Here is a 13,061-nt window from a genome sequence, read left to right on the forward strand (position 1 = left end):
GGATATGTGCAGCTATGAAAAGATAACCATAGAGCTGAAGCTATTTTTCTTTCTATTTCCATGATAAAATAAAGACATTACAGAGAGTCCATTATAGTTTATTAAAATCATCTTCCTATTACCACTAAGGGATTTTGGATTATAAACCTTTGATTGTGCTTGCTAAAAACTGTAATGAGTTACCTAGTGCCTTTTGGAATAGTTTCCATAACAACTAAATTTTTTTATGCCTTTATATGAGGCCTGCACATATTTTTCTAAGTCACATCATCACATTGTTCCTTAATCAGCCACACAACTTTATGCTGGATTTCCTTGTGTTCTATACGGGCTCAGTTTGCTGTTACTGCAATTTTGGCAGCTGTGTATTGTAGGCTGAGGCTAAAATTAGGAAATGTGTCTCTTCTTCGCTTTAATGAGAGATGCTGGGCTCAAGTCTAGAATGAAATTATCAAAAGGCTCGGCTGTAGTCCAGCATGCCTGTTGTCCCCCCTGGGTCTCATCGTGTAGTGATGCACAGGTGACTGCTGCCTCAGGTGCTACTATCTTCACAGGAGGAAATCCAAGGCCAGAACTCACACCTGTCCATCAAGTATAGCATAAAGATAACTGAATCAATCACACAATGATGTAATGAAATGGGGTAGTTGACCCGTCTCATAGTGTGAAAGTCATATTCACTTATGAACAGTTCTCCTTGATGTATGTAGTTGATGTGTGGCCTTTGTGAGTTAATGAAATGAAATAAAAGAATGTACAGATCAGTTATTCTGAGCAACAGTTTCTGGGGTAAAATGAACTCATCATTGGAAATAACCTACCTGAGGCAGAAGTAAAGTTGTTTTTTCTGACATATTCCCAGAATTCTAGTTGGTTGTTGAGGCTTGAATTACAGAACTGATGTCGCTTGGTTTCTATCCTGGTACTTACATTGTTAGGTAACCTCTGGCCACTGTATTGTGCACTGAATTGAGAAAGTTTTTTGGAAATCATCGACAAAGTTGAAATATGAACCAGCAGGAAAAAAGGAACGCTCACTCGCAAGTACTCTGTCCCTTACAGTGAAAGAGCTTGTGAAAAAGATTATTTTGCTTTCAAAACTTTTCTGTTATTATCTTTGACCGGTTTATATGCAGGTAATTGAAATCCCTTATTATGGCTGACTTGTTATGCTTTGTTGCCTCTCTATTTTCACTGGAAGAGGGTACATTCAATAATCTTTTTCTGATCATTTTAGGAAAACTGACCACTGCAACTTGCACATGTAGTGTTTCAGACGTAGCTAAGATATGGTTATACAAATACATCATGTCTCCGAGAATGTGTACTAAAGGACATGTTTTTGAAGGCATAGTGTGCCTATGCAGTGTTCCCCTATTTGTTGTCTTTATGCAGTTCTGCTGTTGTTCTTGTTTGCCTACAAAACCGCAAAGGTGTCCTTTGGTATGGCCCTTTGGCGAATTTCTTGTGAATGTTCACAAAGTTGCCCCCTATCTGCCTCATTTAAAATTCTCCTCTTTCGTTGTGCATATGAAAATCTTGATGTTCTTTGCCATCTTGTGTTGGCATCACTGGTTAGCCCAATTCTCATACCTGTCTTCTTGGAACCATGTTGGTCATTTTGTTGATCTTAAGGAGATGGAGGTACTTCATCAAGCACCTGGCTTGAAACTTCTTACCATAGGCAGAGAGTGTTAAGTCCTTTCAAGCTCTGTTGTATTAAACTCCAGACTTCTCAATATGTGGCGTGACAATATAAATAATAATAACAAAGTCTCTTTCTACATTAATGTACAGATATGTACAGTTGATATGCTTAAATATCTCAAAGGGGGTTCCTTTTGCCTAATTGTGCTCCATTAAAATTTAGTTGTCTTAAGTACATCCTCAAAATTGTCAGTGACAAACACCTGAGAGCGATCCGTCACATCTATTTTAGACATAGATCTTTGAATGATATCAATTACTTTCAGGAGATGTGTCTCTCTTTCCTCTGACATTGTAAAGAACCTAGACTGGCTTAGATTTAGCATATAAGTTTTTGGATAGCTCAAGTTATGCAAGATTAATCCCCTCCTTGCTCTAGAAACTGTATTGATGCAGTTCAGGAAGTTGTCTCAGAGCTCCTTGAAAATACGTGCCAAACGTCTTTCCATAGGAATGAAGTAAAGCCTATTACAATCCCAAAGATTAACTGCTACCATAAATAAGCCATCTGGGAAATGCACCAATTGATTCTAATGTCCATTTCTTCTTAATGTGATTCTAGAGGGCCAAGGCATATTACTTGCCACAGAGACTGCTTTTAGTTTCAGTCTTGAATACTGGCCATGGTCAGTTAAGGATTACAAACCCCATGCATATGGCACCAGCATATCCACAGATAGAGCCAGACCTTCAGCTGATGTAAAGAAATAGAATGCTATAGAAACAAAGATAAAAATTAAGCTCACCCCATCTTGTGGATTTGCCTCTTCATCATTTCTTAACTAGTCTCATTCTGTCAAAACACCTTGTTTCTCAATTCTGTCAAATGACTTTAACTTTGGACTTCATGTGACAGGTTAGAGCTCTAAATGGTTATCACCCATAAGTGGGAAATTTCTCCTGTGCCACTATTATTATAGTGGATAGCTTTCTAGAGACATACGCAAATTCATAAACAGATTTTAGCCTAATAGAAAAAACAGTTAAATGCCACAGTAGTTCCTCATAAAACTCGTGGTATATATTTCTTGGCAATCACCATGCATTTCTTCTTGCAAAATAAAATTTGTGAGACTATTACACTTAAGGAGAAAATAATAGCATTTGGAGGAGCTCTCTATGCCTTAAAAGAGTATAATGTGTGTTCCTCTGGTGTTAGTGCTCAGGGCCTCTTTCATCTCACCCTGAACACAACAATGCCAACTCTCTTCATAAAAAAACCCCATGACTTTTGCAACCTTGAATCTATAGCCAGAGCCTCACTGAGAAAAGTGGTAGATTTGCAGTTAACTGAGCTAGTTAGGAGCTCTGTACTCCCACTTGCGGAGGGCAGCTCAGGCAGGTGGCACAATTAGCAGCTGAAAACAGAAGTACTTCCCTGATGTATTTTCTTCTGTCCCTTGGATCCAATACTACTCTAGATTGAATGGATTCTCTACTGTCTTCCTTATTTGGAAATACATGCTTTTGGCAAGAATGGACTTGTGAAGTTTCTTCAAGAGCATGAATATTCTTGTTTCTGTCTTTAAAATATATGTGCACTTCAGTTATAAACAGTGCTTAGAATGATGCCCAGCACGTTAGTCTTCTTATACATGCTGATTCTTACAGTTTACTTTAGATTTCTCAAGGTTTATGTTTATTGCAGGTCTGGTATTTATTCTTGCATTTTACATATCTCTGTGATAATTTAGAAAAAAAAAACCCTGTTATTTTTGTCTGGTGTTTGGTGTTTTGGTTTTGTTTTGTTTTGTTTTGTTTTGTTTTGTTTTAAAAGGCATATGAAAGCTTTCTTCAAAGAGTTTATTAGGACAAACAATTGTGCAGTAGGAGTTAACTTAAATTCATTAATTTGATTCATCTTCAGGATTAATCCGGTTTTCTGCTGTTAGATGCCTCTGTGTGGCTCCAGTTGAGCACCAACAGTAAAATTATGGAAGACATTCTGTAGCTGGGAAAACCAGTATTACTCATGAATTACACAGTAGATAGGAATGGCTTTGTAATCCAGACAAGCATTTCCCCAGAACGGTATCTTTTTCTTTAGGTTGGCTTCCTTTTTGGTCTAAAAAGGGTTTTCATGGTACTTTAGTGAAGAGGAAGAGAAATGTAGGAGCTGATACATTTTAACTCTGAAGGTTTCAGGTAGAAGTAAGTTTCAGACAGAATTAAATTGCTAGAAAAATATGCATTTGGAGAGCAGTTAAGGTATGATGGAAGACTTTGGGAGACTTTTAACAAGGGGGTTCAATCAGGTGGTATTTTTATGCATATACTATTTTGGTGGCTATTTTCCTCACACATGCAATTTTTTAACTCACTGTTTTCTCTTTTTCTCTGCAAGCTGAGTGTTGCTGTGTGCATTGGATTTTTTGCTGCCTGGACCCCTTATGCCATTATTGCCATGTGGGCAGCTTTTGGATCAATAGATAAGATTCCTCCATTAGCCTTTGCTGTGCCAGCTGTCTTTGCAAAGTCCTCCACACTCTACAATCCAGTTATCTATCTCCTCCTGAAGCCCAATTTCCGAAACACCATCGCCAAAGATTTCACAGTTCTTCAACAGTTATGCATCAGGAGTTCTTTTTGTGTCAAGGCACCACAGAACTACAGATCAACTTTGAACACCAGCCTGAGAACATTTAAGGGCAAAAATGAATCCAGCTGTAATTCGCTGCCAATTGTGGAAGAATGTTCTTATTTCCCCCATGAAAAGCGCAGTGATACTTTCGAATGCTTTCAAAGCTATCCAAAATGCTGCCAGGAGACGCTAAGCACTATGGAACACCCTCCTCAAGAAACTGTGTCCTTGGAGAGCAACCTCCAAGCAAAAGTGAGACAGGCCACTACGAAGTCAGTAAAGGTGGTTGTGCGGGGAGAAAAAAGCACTGAAATTGATCCCTTGGAAATCACCTTGGAAGCAGTACCTGTGCATCATACATTTACAGATCTTTAGAGCTGCTTGCATGAAGCCCTCTGGCAGTACTGTTGTTATACTAGATTTTTTCTAAAGAGTCCGTCTACTACCCCATTTTCTAGACTAATTTCCTGTTTTTTCTCATACTCTTTGATGCGAAACGTGCTACAGCATGGACATGCTAAAAATCCTGTATGACTCTTGCCATGCCAACTTAAGTATGTTGTGCTAACTGTGTTCACATCATGAACTATGTCAGACAAATCCTCTCTGCATTTCATAACACCCTTTTACTCCGTTTTCAAGAGAATACACTAACCATTGAGAGGTTTTCCATAAAGTGTTTTTACCCTTTCTAGACTATGTACATTTTATATTCTGTCTGTTCAAAATAAATAACTCAATGCAGAGTTTTAAAAGGACAAGCTCATGCTGGTTTAATTGTTATAGCAACTGAAAAGGTAAATGCTAATTGAAATGCCTGTTTTCCAAGAAGCGATGCTGAATGACCTCATATGTTGCATGTGCTGGGAGGTATAGGTGATTTTGTTCCTTGCTTTGAGATGAACAGGCAGGTTCTGACCTCATTCCACATGAATGAAATCAAAATATTTCTGGTAATTCAAGATAGTATTTAACTTTTGTTTACCTTTTGGTGTAATTTTAGAACTTGCCCTAGGACATTATTTATTATTCCCGGATTCCTGTATAGGACCTTGGAATTAGGAGGGTGACGACCTGGCCCAGAAATACCACAAAAGGCAAGAATCTCTGCTGGTGCAAACCACTAAAACCTGTGAAAACTACCCCATGTGAAAATCCCAATTCTCCAGGAATTCTTGAATTTGGCTACAAGGACAATGTGCAGAGTAAGAATAGGCACAGCTCTTCTTTCCCTTGTTCTTGGGCTCCTTTTTTCTCCCTTGGAAAGGGAAGGAAAAGGAAATAAAGGGGTGTTGGAGAAAGGGCTTCTACTTGATTAGGGAGGATTTGGTTGAACTGCTGCTCTGTTTCACGGCTTGCCAGCAAGAAGCACCATATCCTCTGCTGCTGCCGTGAAAGCAAGGGCACACTGGAAGTGCCAGGCTCTCATTTTGGCCAGGTTACAGCCAAAATTACCATAGCTTTGTTATTAAAAGTGATTATGGCTTTGTTTTCCAGCTGAGGTTACTTTGGGCGATAAGGCAGTCCTCCCCCCAGGGACTTCGCCATCTGCAGAGCCAGTTCATCATCCGCTCCCCGGGAGACACTACCAAAGCCTCAGGGGAATACCTGTATCTTTATAACGATAATGATTCATCAGCAACACATTTTGCTGCTCTTTCTGTGGTGACTTGAAGAATATGTACCTGACTGCAAAAGGGACAGCCATGTTAAATTCTATGAAAGTCTCCAATTAGCCATTTTAAGGGATTTTCGGTTGCTATAGAGTGCCTTTACTTGGGAGATAGAGTTTTCTGTCTTGTTTTTAAATTGCCCTTACCATCAACCCCCCAAGCCTCCTTTTATCTTCAATGTTTTTGTATATGAACAATCATTAAGATACTTCTGATTGGATTTCCATGATGCATATATGTTTAAAATACATGACCTAATGAAGAGTACAAACATTTCCAGGGCGTTACAGAAAAGAAACCCTCCCCAAGGTAAAAAACTACTGTGTCTCTTCAGGAACTCCAAAAAAGCAATCAGAAAAGGCAGCTGGACTTCGAACGCTCAGAAAGTCCTCTCAGTGCATGTTTTCTCCAAGACTTCCCAAGACACATGTCTCAGTAGCACAGCACAAACAGGAACCTAGTTCTGCGGGGCTGCAATTACTGCAACTGCTGTCTCTGGCTTCAGATGAGGTGGGATGAGGCTTTGAGGATGTTTAGACAATGCTGATCTTTTCAGATGGTGAATCAGTGAAAAACAGGAGTGGAAGCTACGTTCAGAGGTCATCTGGTCCTTCCTGCTCAAAGTCCCATTGATGTCAATACACAAACCTGAGTGTGTGAATAAATCTCTGGAGGACTCACTGACAAAGGCGTATATTTGGGGGTTTTAACTGGCATATCATTGCAAAGCCTAAAAACGTCACGCTATCAAAAGACAAAAAATTATAATCTGCATCGTGCGGAGGGGCTGCATGCCCAGCTTCCATACAAATGTTTGAAATCCCAGCTGTAACATGCAGCTTTTTAAAATGATCAGAAAAACGTCGGGTGTTTTTGGCTCTTTGAGCTGTGCTGGTTGTTAGCTACATGGTAAGATAATATTATGAGCTATTAGTCTAAACCACAAATATCATTTTTCTAAAAGATCTACATAGGGATGTTAGGAAAACAAGAAATTTTGGAGCCTCCATGCCTGGATTTATAGTCACTTTCAATTTAGCATTCTCTATAGTGGAAGCCAAGGCTGACTTGCATTAGATGCTACTTTTTTTTTAGTGAAAATATGTAAACATGTGTTTACATAACGTCCTTTTGTTGATGTGAAGAAAAAACCCACTGTATCTTTCTAGGGTCCTTCAAATTGGCATTGGACTGTCTGAACCTGGCGGTCAGCTCTGAGTATAGAGTAAAACATTTACGTAGAAGGTGACGTTCAACTTTGAGTAGAAAATGTAATGTTTTAAAAATGACTATAGAATCCATGCCAGCTCATGTCATAAGTTAATGGGAGGAACATTGTGCCTTTGCAGAGAATTCCCCATATATTAGACATTAAGAATGACAGCGCACTCAGACTGTTTCCACTATGTGGTGGGGAAAGTTTTCCCTCTTGTGCGGGTAGCTTTAGTTGCAATGGGTTTGGAAGGGAGACTGGGATATCCCCATTATTTTTTCCCCTTTAGACAAAAATACTATCTGTAGAGAGAAGAAGTAAAGGCATTACTGCAGGTCCTGCTTCTCATGCTGCATGTAAGAGAAATATGCCTTTTCCTAGAGATGGGCTTTTAACAAAGAACTCAGTGATGTTCTTTCTGTCACATCATGGGTGAAGGACATCAGGAAAGAAAAGCCAAGAAGAGAGTTTCTTTGGATAGGAAACTATGAGTGGCATGCTACCAGTTTAGTGCTCCTAGGAAGGCTAGAAATAGACTCTTTGTACAGAATCAACTGCATAAGCAAGCAGGATCTGTATTTTGGACCAGTTCTGCATGCTCAGGCAGTGCAAGCAGTGCACCGATGAGACACAAAATCAAAGCACTACATCCCTGAATGGGACTGCAGAAGGGCACTTCACCCACCAAAAAGAAGACCATAATGTGTGGGATATGTTTTGCAGTGAACTGCAAAATGCAGCTGTGAGATAGGTGAGAGCATTGAATGGTTTTGGGTGTGGGGGAAAAACACTGCTGGAAATACAAAAAATGTTCAGTACAGCAATTTTGAAGTGAAAAGCTTTGATTTTCTTGGTCTGGAATCGTAAGGGTGTTTTGGTACCATTCAGAAGATGTCAAACCAGACCAGCCCTTTGTCCTTGGGTAATGCCCGGCCACCGAGGGCACCTGGGAGGGTGGCGGGGGCAGCAGTACAGTGGCCCTGCCATCCAGCGTCCCGCAGCCCGCACCACACCTGGGGGGGCTGGCAGGGGAAGGGTTAAAATTGCACTATCTGCTGCATGCCCCCTCCTCCGCAGGACACCTGACAGGCCCTGGGACCACAGCTAGCCATAACCCTCTCCAGCGAGCTGAAGGATGCCCCGATGCAGCCCTTTGGTAAGACCCATGGAGACTATCGGACTCCTGGAGATTTAGAGGCAATGCTCCTCTGATAGGGAACCGCTCCTCTGCTGGCACGCCAGCCTCGAGGAGAAGCAGGCACCTGCCCGGGCCAGCAGAGCTGAAGAGCCAGCTAGTGATCTGGGCTTCTCCCTGCTCCATGGTCTTAATGCAATCAATATATTTTGTTCCAGATGTAAAATATCTGGGACCAATTCTGTCCTTCTTGCACTGTGGTGATTGCATTGTTATTGCCAATTACACTTTGCAGTTACTCATGGATTTTAATCTTATTGTTTATGAACTGCAACTAATTAATCCTCTCATTCCTCTCAGCTCAACAGACGCTATTGAGAATCATCTGTATTTTTGTTTCAGATGAAGGACCACAGCAGAGATTTCAGGAGACTTGTCAGTGTAATTAGAGGAGTCAAGGTGCTGGAAATTGGTCTCCCATCACTTGGAATCTGGGAACAGCTCTGGCTACGCATCTGTTATTTGGAGGAGTCACACCGTAAAATTAATAGCTGTGAGCTGAAATGAGGATGAGTCTTGTTGTCTTTTGTTTGATGTGTCTCACTTTCTGAAGAGGGTCAGGGCCAACATATTCCATTGACTGAGAGACACTGGCAGACACTGTCTGCCAGTCACTTGTTGAGATTTAGTTCAGAGAGACTGGCAGAAGTCGTCCTGAGTGCTGAAACATTTTCCTTTTCAATTACCTTATTTCTCTGCTATGACACTCTGCTTCCTATCAGGCTTCATGCCGAGACAAGGCTGTTGCTGAATGCTGATTACCTGCTGTTCAGGGAAAATGATGTTTTTTCTACAGGCAATTTTTCCGATTCTACATGCATGAACACAGACAGCTTCTTTATGGACTGTGGTCACAGTCAGCGTACTCTCTGATGTACAGAAGTGTACAACAGAAATTACTATGCTGTTTTAAAATACTAGCTAAGTCTGCAGCTTAAAAACACTTTGCTTTTCATTCACTGTCCAGTCCATGGTTCCCCCACTGCAGTTCACCACAGTTGGGTTTTAAACAGCTTTTTACATCAGGCCAACTCCAAATGGCCCCAAACCTGAGGAGGGGGTTCCTTCAACATGCCTTGACTGCACCTCCAGTAAAGAGGCAGAACCAGAAAGCCGGAAGACAAAAAAACCATTTAAATACTTTGCAGGGAAAGTTTGGTCCAGGCCCAAGGTATCGGGAAGCATTCTGCATAGCTCGATGTAGGTGACATATCTCAGCTGATTTCTCCTCTCAAAATACTTTATTCTTTTCAGCTTTTACCTGTGTTGGATTAAGTTCCACTCCCAATTGCAAATGGATTTTCTCCCTTCATTTTTTCCTACAAAATCCACAGTCCTGAGTCAGGATATCTGTGGTAGCAAAACTGTGGAAAAGTTTTGTCATGCAGTTTTTTCCAGTTTTCTTGAAGCAGTGACATTGCAACGTCCTCTCTGAATGTGGATTTTCCGGGTGAATTTCACCTGCCTTGCCAGCTGGCCGCTTTGTGAGGCAGAGGGAATCCTGCAGCACCTCTATGCTCCCACGGTGCCCGCACCACAACGCTGCCTGCTCGGCAGATCAAAATAAACAGCACTCCCAGCTAAACCCAATTTGACCAGGCCAACGAAACCAAGGTGTTAACCAACTCATAAGGCAGAGTGATTTCCCAGAAAATACACCAGTAGCTCCCATTTTCTTTTGAGTCTGGTCTCTGCCCAGCCCAGCTGAATGGGAGCTGATTTTGTCCTGCTTCTTTCAACTATAAGCTCCGTACCTACATCTGTGGTCTTGCTCTTGCAGCTCACTCTGCACTGGCAGACTGCTGTGTTGGCCCAAATGCATTCGTTGGTGCCAGCTTTCTGGTACCAGTATTCAATAGATTTAGCTAAAAAAAAAGAAAACCAGAACTGAAATAAAGGAAAGATGTTCTCACTGTACAGATTGTACTGTCTGAGATAGGACAGCCTCATTATGGCTTATGTTACGAAACCGTTATTTCCCTTTGTTGTAACACTGTGTATCCGCTGAATGTTTCCAGTGAATGCTTCCATAGTAAGCATAATTACCACCTAATTTTAAAAAGCTGTATAGGCTACAACATATGAGGGCAGTGACAACTGGTTAGAAAGATGAAGCGAAACGTAGATCTGCTGAGTGATCTATGTAATACATTAAAAACCTCAACAAGACTGAAAATAGCAAAACCATTTTCGTTATGTATTCACTATTTAGCTAGTCTTAAAAAACAAAAGGTAGAAGAACATGTTTTGACCCAGGGAATTCCTTTGGAAATATGACTCATATTCGGTGTTTTTTAGAGAAGTGAAGACAATGTCTTTTCTTTCGGCACGGATGGAGGATTTAAAACCTCCATCTGTTAGGTGGGCTGTCATGTGTAAAGAAGGAATATGTGAGATCTGCCCCTTGCAGGACTCCTGGCCACTTGAAAGTTGTTCAATGTTTAAAGCAATCAAATTATTTTGAAAACATTATTTTGAAAAAGTAATGTTTTCAGTCTTGCTTCTTATTGAAATATGAAAGTTAAAAAATTAGAAGTTTTCAGTTTCTAGTTGCCTGTAATCAAAACTTAAGTATTTTCTAACATAGACATTTTAATAAAAAACTTTGTACATATTGTTGTCAACAGAAATCATAATTTTCAAAATTTTAAGTTTTTTTAGAAGTTAGGAAATTTTTCCTTTGACATTTTAAGCAGCTTTACAGAGGAAATTGAATAAATGGACTCTGGAGACTTCCTCTTCTGGGAGAGCATGTTCCCAAGAGCCCAATGCCAGAGGGGAACTATGGCAATTCCATACACAATGTGGCTTGCATGACGCAGGACAAAAAATTCTCCAGTAATTTCTGCGTAGGTAGGATAGCCAAAGCCCAGCTGCTCTAAAAAAACACATTTGCATAAGTCTGTCCTTGGCAAAGCTGGTGGCCTCCCTCTGCCACTGCAGTGTGTCCTGAAGTAATAGGTTTTAACTGTCTTTGGAGCAAATAAAACTAATGACAGTTATCCACAACAAACATCATTCTCAAAATGCTTTGTAATCATGCTGAATTTTACTATCAGGCACTAAATTAGTATAAGAATAAAAATACAGTTTAAAGTTCTTACTGAAGAATTCACCATCTGTGTGAAATTGTTCACAGAACATACAGATATTTGCATCTTCTGGGAAAACTTAACAGAAGGAGATGAAATAGAAACACACACAACCTGTGGTGATGTGGTAGGATGCTGCATGCACTGTAAAAGGTGGAGCACCTAAGTTTGCTGAAACTGCAGCTGTTGAACCACTTCTGTGGAATGGACAACACGTAACTCCACTCTTACTTCTTTGTAACCTTAATTTGGAAACCATTTGTGCTAGGTGACTTTGATCTCTCTTAAGCCCTGCACTGAAGATTATCACGTGGAGGTCATGGGGTGGTTTTACTAGTACAAAATTCAGCTTTACTGGTATAACAATGGCTGCCCCAGTAACACTTTGTGTACTGATACTACTGTAGACGGAAATTGCGCTTAGCACAGATACAGCCTCTGGCCTGAGGTCCAGTGAGTACCTCTCTGCTACTATTCAGTGGCAGCCTTGGGAGTGCAAAGGATCACAATATGCTCTCAGATCCATCTGTCATCTGCCCATATTTCTTTGATGGTTACTCACAGAAACAGCCGTGCAGAGCTTGCAGGCAGCCAGGCTGAGTGGTTCTGGGAGCATCCAGACCGTCTAGTACCCCACTACTTGTGCACCATAATGCAAGAGCAAATGCTCCAACATGCAGCATTTTGCATGCTCTGTGAAACACCAGGCATCTAGGTTTCCCTTATGCCTTGCTCAAAAAGCAATATGGGCACTTTTACAAGGGCATGTAGTGATAGACAAGGGGTAGTGGCTTTAAACTGAAAGAGGGTAGATTTAGATTAGATATAAGAAATTCTTTATTATGAGGGTGGTGAGGCACTGGAACAGGTTGCCCAGAGAAGTTGTGGATGCCCCATCCCTGGAAGTGTTCAAGGCCAGGTTGGATGGGGCTTTGAGCAATCTGGTCTAGTGAAAGGTGCCCCTGCCCCCGGCAGTGGGGTTGGAACTAGACGATCTTTAAGGTCCCTTCCAACCCAAACCATTCTATGATTCTATGATTCTATAATTCTGTTCCCAGGGCACTAAGCTATTTACAAAGCAGAGTTCTCTCAATACCCTGTTAAATGTGGAAGTTAGAAGCTAATGGATGTCCAAACTACTTTGTATGTTTAACAAATTGCACATTGGATGTTCTCATGTAGTGAAAAAGAACCTCCTTAGACACTGTTTTTTCACTGTTAGCTGAATATGAATCTAGGCTAAAACACTGGGGGAAGGTTGGAAAGGGGAATTGCATGCAGCTCCCCTAGTTCCCTCATGAAATAAATCCCTCATTCCTGTAAGAGGTCAGGAGGACAATAATGGAACAGTGTGCTAGCCTTTGAGATGCCTCAACACACACATGGGAAATGAGAAGAAACTGAATGAAAGGCATGATATAACTGGTCACAGAGAGGTAGTACTATCAATCTGCAGGACTATATTATTGGCATAAAAAGGTGATGCTCTTTGGGGAAGAAATGCCAGAAAAATAAGGGAGGAGAGTTGTGCTTGCTCTATGCCAAGACTGAAAAATATCTGCTTTGTATCTCAGAAAGAAAAGGCTTGTTGAAAGGCATT

The 13,061-nt window shown here is 40.9% G+C and overlaps 1 protein-coding gene across 1 annotated transcript in view; it reads left to right on the plus strand.

Annotated features, from left to right (window-relative positions):
- Positions 1 to 4,688, plus strand: part of LOC104074920 (opsin-5-like) — a 25,099-nt gene extending 20,411 nt beyond the window's left edge. The window contains exon 5 of the mRNA XM_009575221.1: positions 4,052 to 4,688. Coding sequence (XP_009573516.1) covers positions 4,052 to 4,663 — 612 coding nt within the window. The 3' untranslated portion in view covers positions 4,664 to 4,688. The remainder of the gene's footprint in view (positions 1 to 4,051) is intronic.
- Positions 4,689 to 13,061: the final 8,373 nt, after the last annotated feature.

This window comes from Fulmarus glacialis, unplaced genomic scaffold (genome assembly GCF_000690835.1).
Source record: "Fulmarus glacialis isolate BGI_N327 unplaced genomic scaffold, ASM69083v1 scaffold15093, whole genome shotgun sequence".
Lineage (NCBI taxonomy): Eukaryota > Metazoa > Chordata > Aves > Procellariiformes > Procellariidae > Fulmarus > Fulmarus glacialis.